The sequence below is a fragment of the Meleagris gallopavo genome, chromosome 14 (genome assembly GCF_000146605.3).
Source record: "Meleagris gallopavo isolate NT-WF06-2002-E0010 breed Aviagen turkey brand Nicholas breeding stock chromosome 14, Turkey_5.1, whole genome shotgun sequence".
NCBI classification, from domain to species: Eukaryota; Metazoa; Chordata; class Aves; order Galliformes; family Phasianidae; genus Meleagris; species Meleagris gallopavo.
In genome coordinates, this window is record NC_015024.2 from 3,599,497 (window position 1) to 3,621,703 (window position 22,207).

At 36.7% G+C, this 22,207-nt stretch overlaps 1 protein-coding gene and 1 long non-coding RNA gene across 10 annotated transcripts in view; one reads left to right on the forward strand and one right to left on the reverse strand.

Moving 5' to 3' along the window:
* The window catches only part of ATP2B2 (ATPase plasma membrane Ca2+ transporting 2), a 363,788-nt gene extending 359,473 nt beyond the window's left edge, over positions 1–4,315 (forward strand). For 7 of the 9 annotated variants that reach the window (XM_010718404.3, XM_019620005.2, XM_010718405.3 and 4 more), the window contains one exon: positions 877–4,315. In XM_010718404.3, coding sequence (XP_010716706.1) covers positions 877–1,188 — 312 coding nt within the window. In that variant the 3' untranslated portion in view covers positions 1,189–4,315. The remainder of the gene's footprint in view (positions 1–876) is intronic. The other 2 variants (XM_019620008.2, XM_019620007.2) reach the window with 1 other exon arrangement.
* Positions 4,316–7,205: 2,890 nt separating this feature from the next.
* LOC109369902 overlaps positions 7,206–22,207 on the reverse strand; it is a 24,897-nt gene continuing 9,895 nt past the window's right edge. Inside the window, exon 5 of the long non-coding RNA XR_002119548.1 lies at positions 7,206–7,399. This is a non-coding gene — a long non-coding RNA (uncharacterized LOC109369902). The remainder of the gene's footprint in view (positions 7,400–22,207) is intronic.

Here is a 22,207-nt window from a genome sequence, read left to right on the forward strand (position 1 = left end):
ACAACTGAGACACAGAAAATGAAAGAGCTTGCTGTTTAACAACGCAATTCAATTCAACCCAACAATCAATACATTACTTTATTATGTTTTCTATATATTAAAAAGTTAAATGGCTAGAACAGTGGGTCTATACTCGAGTGTTTACCTCACATATGCATGAAGGAAAAAAAAAAAGTTGGTTCAACAATACAATGTTCACATTATCCAGGCTTCCAAGTGTAGTTGTTGTGTGCAAGTTATCTCTGTGGTAACTGTGATTTTTTTTTTTTCCCTGTGGTAGCATGATTATGCTTAGTATTTTGTCTGCTTGGCTTTTTGTGCTCTTGGCTGCATTCATTTAGATTTTGCTTTAAAACATTGGTATTACTTATAATTTTCACACTTGGCTCCTGTGTGTCTCATACGTACCCATCCAACTGTGTCTGTGTTCTGTGCTTTTCTGTTTGTGGAGTGTGATTTGTTATATGTAATGTTTTATAACAAAACAAAAGAGACTTTTTTAAAATAAAAAAGCCTTCCTACTTACTCACTGCAAAACTATCAACATGCATGATTTTACATTTGCATTACAATTAACATGGCTTGTCTTTTACTAGGGATGTACCACACGAGTGGACGTTCGCTTTCTTTAACCAGTACTTCCCATCAGTTCTTTGATGGCTTTAAACTTGATTTATTTTAATATTGCAGTTGATACAGATATTCAAAATGCACATAACTGAGCCACTCGTTTATGCATATAACATCCAGAGACTATGGACTTCAGCTGCCTGCACTGCCCTAACCATATGCTACATTTTTCACAAAGTATTCTCTAACACAGTTTGGCCTCTGAAAGGTGTGACCTCTGACACCTCTTTCCTTTTCTCCCCCTAGATCCGCGTCGTGAAGGCATTCCGTAGCTCTCTCTATGAAGGTTTAGAAAAACCAGAATCTAGAACCTCTATTCACAACTTTATGACTCATCCTGAGTTTAGGATAGAAGATTCCCAGCCCCACATCCCACTCATTGATGACACAGACCTAGAAGAAGACCCTGCTCTCAAGAAAAACTCGAGTCCACCGTCTTCACTGAACAAGAACAACAGTGCTATCGACAGTGGAATAAATCTTACAACTGACACAAGTAAATCAGCTACCTCTTCTAGTCCAGGAAGCCCAATACATAGCCTGGAGACATCACTTTAGCTGAAAAGGTCACTGACAAAAAAAAAATAATAATAATAATTAAAGTAAAATAAAATAAAATAAACAACCACAGCAACCGAAATCTATAAATATATATATTAAAAAACATTGCTGGCTGAAAAGCTGTTTGAACTCTTATTCACTCTGAGACAAGTGAATGAATTGTTAATCACAATGGTTTTGGGGAAAGAATGAATGGCTGATTTACATACCCCCCTCTTGTTCCCTTTCAGAAAACAAAACAAACAAAAAAATCCTGCATGAATGTACTGTACACTTCTGGCCCTTCTTTCTTTCTTTTTCTTTCTTTTTTTTAATTTTTATTTTTATTTTTCCTCCTTAAGCAGGAACTGCAGAGGACTTCTTTCTGCGGCTATTTATCCAATTCACTGGTCTGTGAGTTTTTTGAAATGCTTGTGTGGCATGGACTCAATTGTATAGATTAATTTAAAGAACTTTTTTGAAGTTGCAAAGCTTAACTTGCACAGTAGATTTGCACCAGTTGGACAGAGGAACTTAAACATTTATGAGACTATATATAGAGATATATACATATAAGTATATACATAATTAATTATATATATGTATATATCTATATATATATATACAGTTATATATATATAAAGTTTCTTTGTTGGCATGTTGCCTTGTTTCTGCTCAAATTGCTCTGACTATTTTAACTTATTTATGTCCTAAAAAAGAATGTAATTTGTTTACAAACCTGTAGATAATATCCTTAACTATTTGTAGGGTTAAGAAAGCACTTCCTGCCGAAGTAGTATAAAAATGGCTCAGCTCAGCTCATTGACAAGTCTGTAATATTGCACCCTGGATATTTTATTGCAACTGCGTTCTGATTTCTGCCTGTTTTTTGTTGTTGTTGTTTTGGGTTTTTCTTTCTTTTTTCTTCTTTTTTTTGTTAAATATTGTAGATAATGCTAGTAAATAACGAAAGAAGCCAAAATATAATAACACATTGGATGTAGCATTGTGATCCTATATACAGGGAGGTAAAACAGGCTTCCTTTGTTTCAAATAAAAATCAGAATGATCAGGTTCTCTCTTTTTTTTTTTTTCCCTCTGATAATCTGCTTGAATTTGTTTTGGTGCAACATTTGAAAATGGAGGCTATTTCATTCTTTAAACATATGGCAATGGCTTCCAAAAAATATTTTTAGACAGATAATATGTGGAACTGAGTTGAGTTTATAAATAACAGATTTAAAATAAGTTATATCTGGTTTGTCTATATGGAGATCAAACTAATGTTTAAATATTGTGACATATTGTGTTAATTCTTTTCAGTTAGTAATATAGGCATTTATTTCCTTATTACTTATGAAGTACAGGCTGTTGGCATTTTGGATGAAAATCACTGTAGGTTGTTCCTTTGATATTTTTTTTTTAAGGAAAATATCATTTCTGCACTATTAGGTCTGAATGAAACGATATTAATTGTATATTGAGATATTCTTTGTGTGATTTTATTTTTAAAGAAGCTTGTCTTCCTGTAGTCACAAAGTATACTGTAACACAGTACACTGTTTTACCTTGAGCTTTCTACAAAGAAAGCTACTGTGAAAACCTGCAGTAAGGAGGGTGAAAAATATTTTTCAAGATGGTAACAGCCCTAATAACTTAAAATTTATGAGCTTATATAATTGCTATGTCAACCACTTGAATGCTAAGCACTTTGTGGATCACAGATTTTTCATAAATAATTTTTGTATTTAATATAAAGTTTGCTTGGAGACTTTTCAGCATATAATCTTTTCCATAATTGTACAGTGCAAAAGATATTTTGAATTACACCACTGATTATGCCAGATGTGTTGAAAAACTCTCAAACTAGCTTGACAAATTGATTTGTTAAGGTATTACTGGTTGTCTTAAGGTTGGCTAATAACATGGTGCATCTCTGCAGTCACAAGAACTAAACCAAGCCAGAACTCTCCTAAACAGGATTAGACTCATGGCCAAACTGCAGACTGAACTGACTAAAACGTTTTCAGGGTGCATCAAGACTATTCAGCCAGGTAAAGCTCAAATCAGCTTGAATTGCCAGCTTCCGGACTCTTGTGTAGAGGCTTGAATGTTTTTGGCTCAAACTCGTAGTTCGCTATCTGATCCAAACTTTTCATTCAACAGCAGAACAGGTTGTGGGAGGTGTATACAAATGTTTTCAGCAGATAGTGTTACCCGTTTCTTAACAGTAAAAAGCTAGCATGGAAGCATTATTATTTTAGCTAATTCCTAGCAACAAAGTGATTGAAACTCAGTCAGGATTGTTCTTCGCTTTGTAAATACGGTGACTTACCTTTGTATAACATGTATTGGGTTTCTATGGCCTATTTGGGATATCATATTCAGAAGAAAAAAAAAAGTGTTATCTATTTACAGGGAAGACTCTAGCTTTGGACTTGAACATCTACAAAAGTTATTAATACTGGAACAGTTTGTTTTCAGCATCTTAACACTGACTGTTTGCCTTTTTATTTTCAAACTTCATGTTTTCTCTTGGTTTCGTTTTTTTTTAAATTTTCCTGTAGGAGTATCCCTCCCTAAGGTACCATTTGCAGACTTGAAAACTGTTAAGAAAATGAACACTGCATTCTGTGTATATATAGTAAAACATATATAAACTGAGATGCATAGATAACTTGGGCTTTTGTGAGCAGAGACTGTGCTTTATGTATATGATAAATGATAGATTTTTTTTAAAGCAGAATAGCTATGACCTTTCAACTACAAGTCGTGCATCACAATTCCTTTCTTTTATTGCTTGACCTCTCTGTGATGGGAACAATGGATCAAAAACCAAAATGATCAGTTTGTTAAATTCCCTGCAATATATAAATGCTCGCTCTCAACGTACTGTACTTAGCAGCATGAGATTTGTGGACAACAATACAGTGGTACATTGGCAATCCATCCCACTAGGGGTTATTAATATATGTTCATTCATCTGTTTTTATGAATTTTTTTATCTAGACAATAATTGTAAATAAAGAACTTACTCTGTCTGTTCATTTAATACTATGCAAAAGGTTATGCTTTCTATTGTTATTCTTATTCCTACAGTGTGATGCTGGAATGTTTGTGGTTTCAAAACAAAAAAAAGACACAAAAAAAAAAAAGACAAAAGTAAGTAAAATATGTGATGTAAATTATTTTATAGTTTGAAACAAAATGATAAAGTTTTACTCTTGCTGCTTACTGTCTAATAGATCTCTCTTGGCAGGAGCACAAGTGGAAAATTTAAAGAAATAAATTCACAAAGCAGCATGAACAATAATGGTCTGAACGTAACAGCTTTCTTTATTGTCACCTGAAGTTATTAAATCCAGCTTTGGATTCCCACTGGCACAATGTAAACATGTATGTACCTGTTCTGGATTGGCACTATGAAGCCTGCTTACCACCCAGAGGTTGCATTGGCTCCCATAGGCTTTCCTTACGCCCAGTTGCTAAGTCAGCCCGGAGTCCTTTTGTACCTGTCTGACTTGGAGTCAGTGGAACAAAGCTTGCTCCATGCTGTGGTGGTGCACTGTGGTGGGAATGGCTGATGTGAATGCTGTAGTGAACTTAGCTGAAATGAGTAAGTACAGAGTAAGACAGGTGATGAAGATAAGATAAATGAAGGCCCTGCCATTTTGTGTATGAATGTTAGTTCAATGTTGGTCCTAAGATGAACATCTAAGTCTGTATTCCTATCACTTTGGCCCACTGACATATCCCTCTTCTGCATCTCTTTCCCTCTCTGTCACCGTCGGAAAAAGGATTGAAGCCTTCTAGAACTGGGGAGTTAAGTCCAGCAGTCATGTCCTGCCAGACAAGACCTGCCCTAAGATCTCTACATATGCAATGCAGGGGAAAAAAGAGGGATTTCCAGTTTTGCTTCTCAGACCCTCAGCCCAGAATTTCTACATCTTGAAGTGTAGAAGAGAACTGGGATTGTTGAGTGTTTTAAACAAATACGTACATATGTTAAGTTTCTGCCAGTTTCAGAGATCTGTTTTAGCAGTTTCAAGAGTGTTTGCGACATGTTTTTTGGACTGTATGGAAGTGAGTTGTAAATTCAGGAGAATATGAAGGAGAAAATTCCCCACTATGCTAACTTCTTTCCCTCTGCACCAAACTGAAGATTCAAAAAGGCACATAACTTACCAGTCCACCACAGGCAACTCAAATCCTGATTCAAAATAAGGATGTCAGGTTTTGTTCTTGCTGTTCTTTTATCCATACTAAGTATTCTGCTAGGAAGACAATGAGGGAAGTCATACACTCATAGATGATAGAAAATCAGGTACTGACCATGCATGCTGATGCTACACTGAGTGCCGCTGCATGAGATGGGCTGGAGAAATGGTTCATAAATAATGGATGAAGGAGAAGCAAAAAAAAAACAGTAAGGAGAAAGGAAAAAGAAATGCAGGTTCATTTATACTTCGTTATACACTGAAGTAAAATCCTAAGTGGTTGTTATTAGTTTGATTGAAGCACTGAGTTCTAATCCAGCAGATACTCAAGTAGTGCTCTCTATCTTTTCCAGCTGAAGTCCAAAATCTTGGACTTCCATGTCCAATGAATAGGCTGAGGTTGCCACAGTGAGGTTTAGGCATCCAGATGCAAAATCTTGATCTAAAAAACTCTTGCTCAGCTACTGCCCATAACAGATGATCTGACCAGAAGACTGATCAGTAGAAGGAAATTATCTCTGTCACTGTCTTCCAAATTATTTTTTTCAATGATTCTCTGATAGGAAATCAATGTCACAACTTGTGGCACTGGTTAACTTCAAAGCAGGGCACTAACATAGGCTGTGGGAAGGTTGGGGTTCAACACTTCACACTTCCTCTTGGTCTTATGGTATTACTGCAAGTGCTTTCAAGAAACCACAGAAAGGTAAGCAGCAGACACTTCTTATTTATATTTGTATTCCTGCAGCAGTGGGAGACCCTGGCAAGGACTTAGTACAATTTATTCATGGTCCAGATATGGACCAGGCTGACATGCAGATTGCTTTGGATTATAAACTACATATTCATGTCTCTTGTTTTATATGTACATGAAATCTGCACAGGTAATGCTCAGTTTTGTTCAGCTACACATTGATGACAGTTACTGAATGAGAGAGGACTGATTGTTTTTTTATTCTTACAAACAGCCATTAATATATTGCAATCTAATTTTGGGTAGTTGTATAGCGTAATAACTGGATGGTACCTATAACCAAACTACTTACGTGTTAAACAAGACAGGCTATGGAAAGACAAAACAAAGGAAATATTTATGACTTCCTCCAGCATCTTCAAATCAACTTTCAAAAACTTTATTTTATACTGTCAATCTGGGAGATCATTTTTGCCTGGTACCAACTGGAATATTAGATTCCTAGTAAGGGAATGTACTTTTCCACTTATTCTTTCTGTGATGAATTTTTTCTGCTTTCCAAGCAACAGAGCATCTCCCTCTCCTCTTCCTGTTTGTGTGTTTAACAGTGATAACAAATTGAGCTGGTACAAGCAGTGTTGATGCTTAGTAAATTAGGTGACTTTACTTTTTTACAACACAGTCTGAGATTATGAAAATTTGAAAAGCAAGTTACTGAGTTTTCTTGAAAAATGTTTTAAGTACTTCTGTCATCTCAGAGACATTATAAATAATTTCCTAAAAGATTAAAGGAAACAAGATAAACATTTGGTGAAAAATCATATGAATAAGTTAAAAACACTTTGTCGTCAAAGTATGTCAACTACGAAGGCTTTCTTATGCTTACTTTGCATAGGCATAGTCAATAATAATTGTTAATTTGACTGTTTGAAAGGCTTTATAGAAGAGGAAGTTTACAAGAGTTACAATGACTACCTGCCATTGGAATATAAATATCTATTCAGTTTGGCAAGTAATGGATTCAAATAGAATGCTTTCTGTCACTAATACACATGCCAAATACTTAGGACTGCAATGCAAAGCTACTTCAACATAAAAATCTTGCCATACCACCAAAAGGTTTAACATGCCAAGTCTAGGGTTTATTATCTAGGGTTTATGTAGTTACATGGTGAACTGGATCAGACTCTGTATGTGCTGAAAACTATTTGTTGTTGCTGCTGCTGTACAATTTCAGCTGCTTTCCAGGCAGTTTCATGGGTTGCCGTACCATATGGTTTGGTGAAGGCCAGTGCCAGGTCAGAAGCAGCAACAGAAACTGACAAGAGATAGAGACAGGAAAGAATAAAGCAACAATTATTTCAGATTGAGAGAACAGAATAAAGCCACAATTATTTTAGATTAAAATGACAGTTCTAGCAAGCTTACATCTAAGGGAATTGAACAGATGTCTCTAGTTGTTCTTTGTTTTCACCAAAGACAGAGCATTCAGTACTGTCTGCCTTACTGCTAAGGTATCCAGTGTGTCACAGAGAATGAGGGTTTCAGAAGCAAAAATGCAGAGTCACAAAACTCTGCTCGATGGCTGCTGTAGAGCAAGCTGGTTTTCTGCTAGGCAGGTGCCTCCATCTGACAAAATGCCATCGTGCTTCACTTTAACTGAGGTTTCTGTGGAAGTGGGAGCAGGGCTGGGAAAACACTTCCTCACAGATCTGCAGGATATACGTAGGGACTCTGATACTAATGCCTCCTATATACTTCCTTGCAAACTAGAACAGCTAAAAAGAGCACAATAACACTATTTGATAGAGCAAATTCTCAGCCACAAAACACTTTCAACATAGTCAACACCATTAGCTCTGCATTTTTACCAGGGATGTCTGTGTGCCATGCTCATAAAAATCTGCACCAGTGGAGATGGCCCACTGTTTCACAGCTGCTACGATGGCGTTATTGGCAGGAAAATGTTGCCAACACAGTCCAACATTCACTGCACTCACATCCACTGTCTGGTCCCCATAAACATTCAGCAATAATCAATGAATGTCAGTGGGTGTCATTTTTTCTACATGGAGGAATTCAGTGGCACACCTCTGCTCCATACACACTTTCATGTCAGATGCCATTCTGGCAGACTGCCCTTCTGCTGCCATCTCTTGTATGGCAACAACATGTCATGGAATACTGGCAGCAAGGTTCAGCCTTTACCACCATGCCACACCAACATCTGCCTCTGATGTTGTGGGCCAACATAACATAATAGGAGGCATTACTTTTTGAGCAGCTCTTGCACAACACTGGCTCTATCTGCAAAAGCCATTTCTGATTACATATATACTTTTTTTGGTGTGGTTTAATCTATTGTCAAGAGTTTAAATCATTTATACTTGGTTTTATTTTCCTATTCTCCTCTGGTGAGGAATTTGGTTGTTTTCGCTATTTTTCTATTACACTTTCAATGCTGTTTCCTATAAGCCAAGGTGATGAAAATGCTTTTAGTGAAATATATTTTTATCTACATATTAACGTCCAATAACCTCCTATATACCATGACGCCTGGGTAAAATTGTGCTTTCCCTATATGAAATTACACAAAGAAAAAACGATTCGGTTGAGTATGCTTTAGAGATTACTCAACTGCCTTTCTTTCCATTTTCATGTTTAAGGCTAGAAGCACTAACTAATAATGATGGAGCACTGCAGGGAACACTTTGTCTTAGTGTTCCTGCCCAGCTGATGCTGTCATTACATTTTGTTCCAGAAAATCTGCAGGTTGATCTATGCTATGCCACTGGCAAAGCTTTTCCTATGCTAATTGTGGGTTGGTACGTTAGAGAGGTAATCTGCTGTTCTTTCAAACACCAGATACTGCAAGTACTAGCAGTCTCCTGATACAACTTTGAGCTACCCCACATCAGAGAAATAATACTTTGTTGGCCAGTTACAGTCACAGAAATGATTACTTAAGATTTGTGTTCATAAATAGAAACCACAGCAGACTCTCTATACTCAGACTGTTCTGCTGTATCCTGAAATGGGACAAAAATGTTATAACTTGAGATTCTGTTCAGTAGCTCATATAATGCACTGCTATATTGCACAAATCACATCTTTATTAAAAGAATTTAAAAGAAACTTTCTTCAAGATCCCCTGCTGATATTTGATGGGGAACTCAAACAAACCTCATACTGAGTGATCTCTCCTTAAAAGTTACGTCCACAAAACATCAAAAAAAATCTAATCAAAGAAAGGAAAAAGTGTGTAGCTTAAGAAAATAGCAACCAGTTATCAAATTATCCTGGGCTCAGAAAACATCTAATTCTGATGTTAAAATTTCATCACAAAGGAAGCATCACAACAATGCCTGCACAAAGGAGAGAAGAAATGCTGCTTTTACCATGATAGCAGTTTTAAATACTTTATATATATCCTGTGTTTGTTTCTGGAGCTGTAACTACATGGTGTCAGCACAGTGCTGTCCTTTGCTCCCCTGTGCTCCTGGGACAATCAGGGAAATGATTCACAAAGAAACTCTGACAATTTCTAAAAAGATAGTTTCAGTAAGTGGTTACAAAACTCCTGAAATAATATGCAAGTTCACTTTGAAAAAAGAAGCCAAAACGTATCTACTGTAATAGACAATTTTCTTTAAAATTTATGTTGCTGCTCCTTTTTTATTTTTGATAAATATATTTTTAATAGCGTCTTTACAGTGCTTGTAATTTCAAAGGCTACTTGAATCAGACACACTCAACTAAGAATGAAACTCCTTGTCATACTTTATAACACACTCAGTTTTGATATAGTTATTAAACATGAAAAACTGAAAAGTAACTTTCTCATCTAGTGTAAACAGTGGCTTTCTTAAAATGCTCTGTAATTTCAAAACCAATACAGCTCAGACCTTGATCAAGATAATTTCAACATAGTAAAAAGGAAGAGCTATAAAAAAAAAAACAACTAATTAAAAAAGCTAATACAGTCACAAGCTTTTTAAGACTCAAGTGGCTTAAGCTCATTTACAACCAAAACTACACGTGTTTGAAATCTTGTGATCAAGACTGTTAGCACTTCCCAATCAATACAAGGAGGAGGTGCAAGATGGGTGCCTTTAGAAGTCATACTCTTTAAGAGCAGTAGCTATTCAGGACATGTAGTATCCTTAACAGTCCTAGATTTGTAAGCAACTACCAAAATCAAACCTCTGAGGTCTGTTAGTTCTGTCTGGTACCAGCTATTTTAGTTATCTACTTTGCAGATAAAGTAAGCATCAAGTCCACTGAAAACTGAAGGTTGGCTTGAATGGTAGTTGCAGGTGTGGGAGCTCCTTAAGATGAAGCCTTGGCATAACAGCAAATGAGCATGTTAACAGAGAATGCATTATGGAGCAAGAAGGGGAAATGATTCTACTTTGTGCTAGTGTAATGAGCCAACTGCAGCATGAGCAGCTACGCACTGATTTGATGACAAGGTAAAGTTAAATGCATGGTAAATGAGGATGTATAGTTTTTTTATTTCTTGGAAAATCTCAGTTCTATTCAACCACTATGTCCTTTGAGATTATTATTAACACATAGTGTGTTACTGAGCCAGCTGGAAAGACACTACTGCAGTGCTTCTGGTGAAATTCATAAATTCTGTGACTGCACCAGGAGATCCCCCTCGCAGTTTGACTTAGATGGTATGCTTGCTTTTTTCATTTGTCTCTTATTTCATTGCTTTATTGTACGTTGGTATGTTGTGATCTCACAATTACTGCTTATTGCACGTCTGATCTGATAAATTTCTTATTTTAGTAGTCATCTTTACTCTACTCTGATTTCAACCTAGCATGATCTTTCTCACTGGAGCTATACTAATTCTCCCTGACCTCATTAGCTATCCATGCTTTTTATTCACGTTGTCTTTCATGTTGCTTGATAGACCAGTTAAGGATGCAATAAAATTTGGACTTGTTCTTTAATTTCGTAGCTGTTTGCTGTCTCAGATATCCTCGCTGTATTGAAAGTATGCAGTATCCCAATGTGAAAAGCCATGTTGCGTGGCTAACAAGAATAATAACTGATTACAAGCAAAGCACAGATTAATGCTGTAGAAAAGGCAAGTGGTTGTTTCTTTTTTCTCTTTCCCAGAACCAACATTTTCATAGTGAGTTTGTATTTCTCTGCACTGATATTATTCAAACTGAAGTCATATTGTTTGTTTGAGGAGCTTCTGTGTTACGTTTTTCAGCCTGTTATTCAGATTATAACTAAGAAATGAAGGAAGTATGCAATTAATTTTTGGTTGCCTGTTAGAGCAATAAAGGCTGAGCTAAAACTATATCAGTACAGTGAACTGTTGCTACAGAGTTAACGAGTTTTGGTTCCAGGTGGAGAAAAGTAGCAAGAATGGATTTTTGAACAACAAAAAAAAAGAGCTAATTTCCAGTCAGAACACACAGACGTGCTTTTTGACATGGAAAAGTGGGGCGGGGGGAAATATCAGTTGTTATATTTCCGAGGACTATAGCAACCTACTTCTGTCCCCACAGTTTCTGAATCTATGCTGTGATGAAAACTGTAATGATTCCCTATGCTCAGTTTTTAAGATGCAGATTCAATCCCCAGTGTAGGCACTGATGAGGGGAGCGGGCATTCTCAGCAATGTTAACTGTCTGTGCTATAAGAAATACTTCCTTTCAAATTGAATTGAAAATAGATCTGGTAGCAAATCACCAGGTTTGAAGAGCATGTTATGAATAATGATGCAGAGCAAGAGTGTGAAATCAGTAGCAATCAAATTCTCCTCAGGTTCTACAGCCCACGTAGCACGACATTACCACGCACTGTTACCAAAGTGCAAGTTTTTCTCTGTCTACTCCTCTGCAGGTTTAATGAATGCCCTACACATAGCAATTACTTCCACATTATCGCTTTCATATGGAGAATAAGTAATCTACAAATTATCCAAGTCTCAACTTCAGAACAGATTTTATTAATTTAAAAAGAATGGAAATTGTCTTCACCCATTCTTGGTGCCTTCAGCAGAGGTTAAAACACAGCTACAAAAGGCATACAAGATAGAAATGAATCTCATTAATGTCATTTTTACAGCCCTTCACCATCACAAAACCAGCAAATTATCACTTGAAACATCCTGTGTTCAAGCTTTAGTAATTCCCAGAAAACTGCAGAGCTTTGAAGCAATCCCTTAAATGTTAAAGCCATTCAGATCAAAAGGATGAACTATTTCTAAGAATTCCAAATTGCTTTGGTTTTCTATTTATTTTACTTCTTTTTAAACTGATGTGGGTGGGATTATGTTTGTTGTGTTGTTTTGTCTTGTGTTTTTTTTATACTATTTTTGTGGCAGATGGATCATCAAAATAAAACTAACACAGAAAAATTAGACCATTAGCTTAAGCACTTATTCAGGATATTTTTTTTCTCCTGAAAAATGTCACGCTCAATATCAGTGCAGATGGTCATAAACGCAGTGATAAAAAATTAATTTTTTATTCATAAACTTTAATTTCCATCGGGCTTAAATATGGTTGCAGAAAAGTTTAACAAAGTGATCTATTTTTAAGACTTCAGGAATAATGCTTAAATATTTTTTACACCAAAGTTCATGAAATCATCTACCTTGAGGATAAGAAAAAACAAAGAAGTTCCCCTTGTCATTCTTATTTTTACATGAAACTGAATTAACAGTCCTTATCACATCTAGCAATTCCTCCCAGTGATTCACAGTGTATTGTAGGAGCACTGCGCCTTCTGGTAGCATAAATAAGATCCACATCTCAGATACAACTCCAGAGAAGGGAATTTTCTAACTTCTTAGCAAATGGCTACAGAACACTCAGAGGCATAAAAGGGAGAACGGATTCAGAAGCTCAGGAAGCTGCAGGTTAAGTGGTTTCAACATGGAACAAGTGCAGCAAGAGTCTGAGTTAGGATGGCTTCTGAATCCTTAAGAGACATGCTGGTTCTGAGGGAAACCCTGCAGCTCAGCAAGTTTTTGGGAAAACCAAGGAAGTATAAACACTATTAATTTGTCTCACTCATACTTCAGAAAAAAAGAGGGAGAGGGGAAAAAAAAAGCAGGATTCTGTGATGTAAAACTACTTGAATTGCACATTGCTGCATTAGGTGATATATGGACACTGTAGCAGGCTCAGACTGCTTTATGCTCCACGTTTTAAAGGCATGTGCCTGCAAATGGAGGTGCGAGATAAGGCTTGGGGGAATTTAAACTGATGGTAGCTGCCATGCTGCAATGCTCACTTGGAGGATGCTGCACACACTCTCAAACTTGATTCCCCAGGTGTATGGGAACTGCTCATCACAGCCTGAACCTCTGATTGACCACCTGAGGCAAGCAACCTGTCAGCTGCAGGAGCACAGCTGAAGGCAATTCATCTGTGCTACAGGAAGGGGTGGAGCCTGGCTGCACCTCTACTAGACCCCATTTAAGGGCTGACTGCCACTGAGGAAGGATCTCTTTCTGGAGATCGCTCCTTGTGGAGTTTACTGCAAGCCTATGATGCTGGTGAGCATTTCCATTTATTTTTTTTCACTATGATAATCTTACTAAACCTATTGATTGTACACCTACTGATTCTGATTCTACACCCAGGTGACACAGTGCTGCATGCTCAAAAACCTTAAAGAGGAACTGATTTGAGTATTAAAAGCTTCTGTATTCAGCTTTGACTCACATAAAGGGACTTTTCCCTGGACACAGGTTAAGTTCACAGCCTGATGATTGTGAATTGTTATGGAACAGAACCAGTGAAGCTGTGGATTTACGAGTTATGTTTAATTCAAGAATGCATGCACGTATAGAGGTCTGGTGTTATTGGCAGGATCAGATAGTGAGAGCATGCATCCCTGTGAACAGAGGAGGCAGAAGTAATACAAGTAAAAGAAACAAAGGTCTGAACAGTCACTCCAGGGGGAAAAAGGCATGTAATTCAGAGGATTAATTAGGGAAAATGAGTTTCAAGCTTAGTGCTATGAAGAAAGAAGCCAAGATGCTGGAGAAGGAATAGTGCTTCCTGGTTTTTTCCTAATAGGCTCAGTAGAACACAGCTTAGGATGAATTCACAACAATTCTATGAATTCAAGTAATTCTATCAATACTTTTTCCCTTCTTATAAAAGAGTCAGATCACAGGCTGAGTGTTCTATACCTTTCAAGTCAGAATTGTGGGATCACAGTTTTTGAATCCAGTGATTTTCTATGAAGGTGACAGTTACGAAAGTTCAGAACAGCTCACTGTCTTATACTTCCGTCTTAACACTGACGTGTTCTAACCTTGCCTGCTCACAGCATGGTTATATCGATTTCATTCTGAGCTATTCCAGGAGAAAACTTGCAATTAAAACTTCACTGCTCAAATTAGCCACATAGTGTCACCCTAGACCATAAAAAAGTTTAATAAAAGGCATTCTGCCTAATTACTATCATTGAGAAGCAGTGCTAGAAATAGTCTGGAGAAACGTTCCTACTTCCTAATAAATTAACAAGCTTCTCAGGGGGATTTATTTCAATCCGTGTGCCAAATCTGTAGCTAGAATCCTGCTGTCTTCAGGTGCTCCTGGAATTTTGGAGCGATCTCCATACTCCATGCCTATCACCATCAATATGGATCATGTTCGTTTCTCTTTTTTGCTTGAGATATTGGCATCTATAATTTTCATATTTTACACTGGTGTTTTAGTTTTCTAGTGATTACATAACAAAAGTATATTTTTTGTGTGACGTTTTGATTTTGAATGTATAGATATATATCATTGAAAGCCTACATATTTAGGTTTATTCCCACAAATAACTCAATTGAACCTTCAAAGTAGGTCCAAACCAAAATCTGGTATTTCATTTCCTTATTTTTTGTTTCTGAAAGTGTATGGAATTGAGACTGGCTTGTATTCTAGGGTTTGCATTTGTTGCATATGATTTTCATGTTAAAAAATGCATTTGAAGTCTAGATTTAGTAGCAGATATACAAGTTCTTTTAAGAGTGATAGTTTTCAAACTAAACAGTTTTAAACACAAAGCCAAATTACAAAGTATCTTTGAGACCTGGAAGAAAATACCTAAATCCAAAATACCAGAAAAGTTTCATCCAAAACTACAGTGTCATTACATCCAGTTGCAGGCACAAGGGTATGGACATCTGGATGTGGAATGAACTGAGATTCAAAGTGTGCCCTTGCTCTTCACAGTATACACATGGTAAAAATAAGAGATTATAGGTATCTACTGGTCACGGTTTAGTTTTTATGCTATCCCTTGGATGGGATATTTTTGGTGGGAGAAAAAAAAATGGTATATGAATTGAGTTTGCTGCAGCAAGGGCAAAAGTCCACTGAATGGTGGTTAATTGCATCACTGAAGCACAAACCGCAACAAGAACAAGATATTCTTGGAGTCTGTTGACATGGAGTTCAACTCTGAAAAAAATACCTGAGCTGCCAATGACCACAAGAAACTTATCTTCCTGTACTTGGTGTCAATCCCACCAACTTTTGTCCTCTTCTGAAATCTCTGAAGCGCTATTCTGTTTCCGTTCTCCACTTCTGCCTGAGCAGCCCTGCATTTTCACCACAGCTAAGCCCAGAATGCAAAGTTTTCTCCTTGCCTCCATACTTCTTTGTTCTGGGTTGCTTGGCTGCTTCCTGACCTTAACGCCAGGCTTTTTTTGTTGTTGTTCTGGGCTGGGCTGCCCCGAAAATGAGCATGACAAATTCCCTTGCTAAGTCCCAGCTACAATGAAATTGTTGGGAACAGCGGAAGCAAAGCAGTATGAGAGAAGTCCAGGGATTTTTGTACATACTGGTCTATCCCCAGGAGCTGTGCCCTCACTAGTTTTGCTTCCTGGCTGCATCACCTCCCTTTGTGGTTCCTCCATACATTCTTCCAATCTCACCTACTCAAATAAAACTGCATTTATGTAACAACTCACAAGTATTTAAAGATTCTGTCTGAAAGCTCATGGTCTATTTGCAGCAGTGAACAGGCTAAAAGTTAATGAATATGAAACTAGACTGCACAGAATTAAGATGTCATTAGAAGTGTCATATTCAGGGAATAAATATAATTAATTTCCAAAAGTGGGATTTCAAATAACTTGAAATTGATATCTACTTAAGTTTGAGCGCTCACAAAATATGGCAGAAGTGCTATTGCTCATGGCCAAAGAGTTCAGGATGTGCTTAGGTTAAATAAGTGAACTAGCTTTGGTAATTTCTGTTTGTCCAAGCTTTTATTGCTATTCATTTTAAATAATTTAAGTATATAAAATAAGCTTATTTTTGTTTTCCTACATTTCAGTCTCCAAAAAACAAACAAATTAAAAAAAAAAAAACTGAGCTTGTTGGTTTTCTGATTCCCTTTTATATCTGTTGGCCTTTCCTAAATTACTTGAGTACTCAACCTACTCTCTACAGCTTGATTTGTTTTGGTTCTCTTCTAGCCTGTCCAACCAAGCAGACTGAACAGGTCTGAGCTTTAGTTAATGTATATAGGAGAAAAAAAAAAGGCTCATATGTTATAAACAAGGTAATTCTTAAAGGGGGAATCTTTAAGAGTAGCTGCACCTGAGTCTTTTTGTATGGTAGTAAAATGTTATCCTCCTTCCCTTCCCATTTTTACTTACATATTAGGCATATGTATCTAAAGCATCTCTGAGCAATACTTGTGAATAGTGAGAAGAAATGGAAATTACCTACTATCATCAAAGCACACCTTAGAAGAACACTTACAGAAAACACAGAGAAGACTAAGTCTGTTTCTTTTAGAATGTAATGAGAATGTAGCAACCTGAGTGTGTCTGCTCTTATCTAGAAAACCATACAGCAGGCCTGGTGTTTGCAGAACTGAGCAGTTACTGTCTCGTAGTGTATTTGATTTGAATAGCACTAGGGAATTATCAAATTCCCCTCTCACAACTCTCCTGGCATCTTCTAGTAATTCTTCAGAACCCTATCGCAGTTTCTGATTCTTCTATGTTTTGAAAGCGATCCAGGTTTGGTATATTTCATAAAACTTCGAAGTCTAAAGATCATTCGAGGTAACAGTCAGCAGGATAATCGTTTTGACAGAGGGTTCTTGCAACACAAAATGAATATAGTTTGCTGTTGGCGATATCATTGTAAAGCTGACTAATTCTGTTTGCCCTCAGTAACTTTGAAAGTTCAGTAATTACTAAGACTCATGAACTCTTAAGTTCAAAATGGAATGTTTGGGAATGTCTATTCCTGCAACAAATTTCTTATTTGGTATCACCTGTGATTACAGATCAGGAAATTCTTTTGTAGTTGGTATCAGAAAGAAAGGAAGAAAATGAAAAAAATTCTCCTACAAAGACATGCATCAACTTCAGTTCTTACTGCATTACATCCATGCATAAGATTTTCTAAAGGAAAGCTTTTATTTATTGTTACTTACTGCACAGTTAAAATCATGTTTAAATTTTCCACGTGGTCTTTTTCTGAGCAGGAAAGAAAAAAACAACAACAAAACATAAGTCACCACAGCTCTCCGCAGAATTATCATTCTGCAAGTAATTATTTTGCAGCTGTAATTCTGCTTAAATAATTCAAAAGTTTTGAGCTTTGAAGAATTTTCTGATTTCCGTTTCACTGCACAAAATCATTTTCCACTTTCACATTCAACCCCAAATAAAATTGGGTGAAAAAGTTTAGAGCAATATTCCTAAGAGCTTCATAAAATGTTGTAAAGTTCTGCTTATGAACAGAACATAATATAGCAAGAATTTATCTACAAAAGATGTTACAGTATTCATCACAAAGGGTTTAAGATAGAGAAAGAACTTGATGAGAGGCTCTTTTCTCAGAGGAAAACTGAACTAAATGGCCTGACCTAAGCACATATCTTTACTGAGTATGACAGGTAAACTGTATGTTTAAAAGATCTTATGTTTAAGTATTGTGACTTAGAATTCTCCTTTTAGGAAGGGACATAAGTCTGCTTTCCCTGACTGCTAGTTAATAGGGGGCAGTTAATATTTACTACAACATCAGCTTGCAAATTGGAAGCAAGCCAGGAAGCATTTGCAGTCAGATGTGATATACAATAAGAACAGAAATTCACTCTAAGACTTCTTGGCAGACATTAATTTATTGAGTAGCCTCCTGTGCAACATTCATCTTCCTTAGAGAAAGACAGAAAACTAAACTTAAGGCTAAAGACTACATGTATTTAAAATACAAACTAAATCAATCTGAAACGGAGTTCTGTTTGATTTTAACATGAAGAAATTATGTTTATTTTCATTATGTGCAAACATAACTAACCAGCTTGGTCTGTTAAAATTCTTGCTGCTATAAAACACATTACTAGAAAGCATCACTGTAAGATTAGAAGGACGGGAGGGGAGGGAGAACAAAGTTCTGGGTCAATAAGAAAGATTTCTGAGTCATTAAAAAAGCCTTCTAGGAAAAAAGAACTAGGCAAAAATACATCTCTTGGGAAACTAAACAAGTCTTTATTGGTATAGAAGCTAAGCCCAGAGGTAAACCACCTTCAGATAAGTACTATGATACCTTCACAGAAGGTGTATGTCAGCAGCTTGGCTCATGAGTGCCAATCACTTATCAGGGTATTGTAATGGATGACCGAAGATGTCTTAAAAATGTTTTCTTGTTGTACTTTTATGCTTGTGAGAATCCTCTTACATGGCATTCCTGAGTCTTACAGCTAAAATAGAAGTGGGACTCCTTTATAGCACATTACACGCATTATATATATATATAATATATATATTTGTAAGTGCAACCTTCCTTTTCCATGTGGGCTCACACTGAATATGGCTGAACATTATGTCCCAGCTGCTCAAGTCTGGAGAAACATGGATGGCTTTGGTACAGCCCAGGCTGAGCCAACTGAAAAAACTGCATTTTATCTTCATACAAACGTGCCAGACTGGGTATGCAAACGAGGTAATTACTCACTTCATTGCTCTCTTGCCAGTTTGAGACCAATAACCTATTTTTGCATTTAATTCTGAGTGCTAGCCATCCAACAGAGTATGACTGCCCACTCACTAGCACTGGGTAAGGAAAAAGTTCTTCCTTCAGATTGCTAACTTTACAGGCAAGTCCAAGCTACAACTGAATCTGTGTAAATCCATTTAATTCCACTTCTCTCGTGAGCTGTAGTAGGTTATTACACTGGTACTTGATGATTTCATCTCCTGGTAACATAAAAGCACTGCTTCCTATCTTTAGAGCTCTGATCAGATTTTCTGTCAGTTGATGCTGATCCTCAGGAATATGTTTACCTCTACGACCACCCAAACATCTGTCAGAACCACAGGCTATGATAGCTGAATGGAAACACTGTTCAGGTAGAGATTTCTTTAATCCAAAACAGTTCCATTCAGAAGGAAGGCATTCCAGTTTGTGTCCATTTCTGCACAGAAACATTCCCAGGTGCTAGGCTCAAAGTTACTTTCTACTTCTACTTCTGATCTTAACAATATTTGTTTCCTTGCTGTAAACAGATTCTCTGTTAAAATGAGTGAAAGCTTGGATACCTCGCTGTCCTCTTAACAAGTGCTCCTAAAAACAGAACTTGTAAAATTGTCTCTTTTCAGATTTATAGACTCATTAAAGTTCCTGTTCAGTTCCAATCTGTTTCATTTTCAATAGGTTTCTTCTCCTTAATTACGCTGTGGAATATTTAATAATGTCATTAATTGTACTAGTGATGTTCATACCAGGAGAAAACAAAACAAAAAAAACAGAAGCAGGCTGGAAAGAAAGAAATGAAAACCTACAGTCCCTTGCATGCAACATCTCAGCGAGCAACTTGCTCAAGTTACTGCAAAACTGTGTCTTGTTTTAGATTTCAAGGCTGAAGGCCCAAGTGCTCTTGAATTAATGCTTAGCTCACTAGCAAATGAGGAAAGGACACACCAACTACTCCGCTAAATGCCAAGAAAAATCTTTTCTTCTTTATTTTAGTGGTCCACACTAACTGAGAGATAGAAGTATCATCTCATTGACTGCTGCCATCCTTTCTATCAAGATTATTTCTATCTTTGCAACAGCAGCACCCTGTTCCAGCTGCTGATGAAAGCAGAACAATCTGAATAGTCACTCATCATAAATATATAAACATACCTATATAAATATATTTAAATACATATATATCTTTGTTCCTTTGTACATAGAGGCAATTCCATCCCAACTATAATTAAATTAATCATACTGTTAAGTGCATTTTTGTTGTACTTAATTTCAACGTAGATTAATAAGCCCTTCTATCTCATCATATGTTAATGTTATATGTTTGTAAACACAAATCAATCTCAACTGCAGCAAATAATTTCAGATTTATGTATTAAAAATACTCTGACAGGAAAAACAGCACCCCATGTTCATCATAGCAACTATGTGCTCAGCATCATAGTTGTTCCCTTAGAAACAAGGAATCATATGATGCACAGTGCTAGTGGAGCATGCTCAGTGCATAATTAAAGCAATCTAATTTTTCTTCTTTTGTTCTGAAACCTGCTTCAGATTTTCTGCAGTCAACTGCAGCAGTGGGAACTGCTTAAATTTACTCATATGTAAAAGCACATTGCAGGTGATTACCAGTGCTGTGTAATGCTGGTGGTAAAATCTTGACTAATGTGGAACAAAACAACATGTGCTTTTCCTGTGGGAAAGTTCAGCCTCCCTGCATGTAGACTTTCTAAAGAAATCTCAGCAAAGTGAATTTCATCCAGTTAGAAGGGAAAAATAAGCTAACCAAAAGATCACAGCAGCAAGCTTTTATCTCTCAAAAGAGATAAACCAGAATTTTTCTCCATCATTTCAATTCTCTCTGTGAACTATTTATTTTTCCCTGTTTACAGTCCCAGTATTCTGTCAGTACTTTAAATGGAAGAAAAAAAATACTATTAGATGAGAAAAAATTCACAAAATAGAGTACTCAGACTTTGCAGGATTTCTTTTAGTATGGTTTTTAGAAAGTAAATCACTGCTTTAAGGTGGAAAAATATCCTGATATGTATACTGCAGCTCTGTTGGTTGGCATTTGTATCTAACAGTGTGTCTTGAATACATGATGAGCCATTCACAGACTCCCACAAGCTGCTGAAGTTTAAAGCTGAATTTATTCAAGTCCATACCCAATCTTATTTCTCTAAAGAATAAGATCTCTGTTGGAGTTAACTTGAATCATTCTTGTTTTTCCTTGTTAAACTGAGGTAGACGTTGCTGATGGTGCTGTCAAACAGCAAAAATTATGGCACTATATATATTTACATAAATCTACGTGTAAGCATAGGAATGAGTATAAAATTCTGTTACTTTAGGTTTATGAGGAGTAATTACGGATTACTAGCTCTTTCAGGAACATCACCATACCATACGTCTGGATTATAATACAGAAACATCCTGAAAAGGATTTGTTTCCTTGAAAAATATTTTGTTGTTATTCAAATCTTCCTTCGAAGTATATGCTTTCCTGCTGCGTGCAAAGTGCATGGTTTTATGGGTGGCAGAAGCAAAGCAATCAGGGAAAACTGTGCCTTTCTTCCTGTCCCAGTAACCCAGCCATGAGGGCTTGTGTATTCAAAGGCTATTGAAGGTGCTGACAAGGAGAAAAACTGGAAAGTTTAGTATTGCATAATACCCACAAAGCAGGGAGTTACATGAAGGCCACACAGCTCAGTGTAGAGGCAATTCATCACATGTCTATGTACTTGCTTCATGGAGGTCCCTGTTCTGTAGTGCAAGCTGCTACCATTCTTTAGAGAACATCAAATTTATGCTGTAAATGGGAGTACAATGAGCAGCTAAAAGAAGTAGCAACTCCTTACGTCTGACATTGTATCCCCAGTTCCATGAGCCATGTTGTTCCAAATGCCTTGCTCACTGCTGTGCTAAGGCTTAAGAGAAACCCCAACGAAATGCTTGGAAGAAAATGGTTTTAGATGCCACACCCACCAACCCACACAAAGCTTATAACAAATACCATCTTTTATTTAAAATCCCATCTAGTTATTTTCATTGTACAATCAAACTGGACAGATATTAGATACGAAGGGGGGGAAAAGTTATAAACATTGTCTTGATTTAAATACTACCTTTTTTTTTTTAGTTGA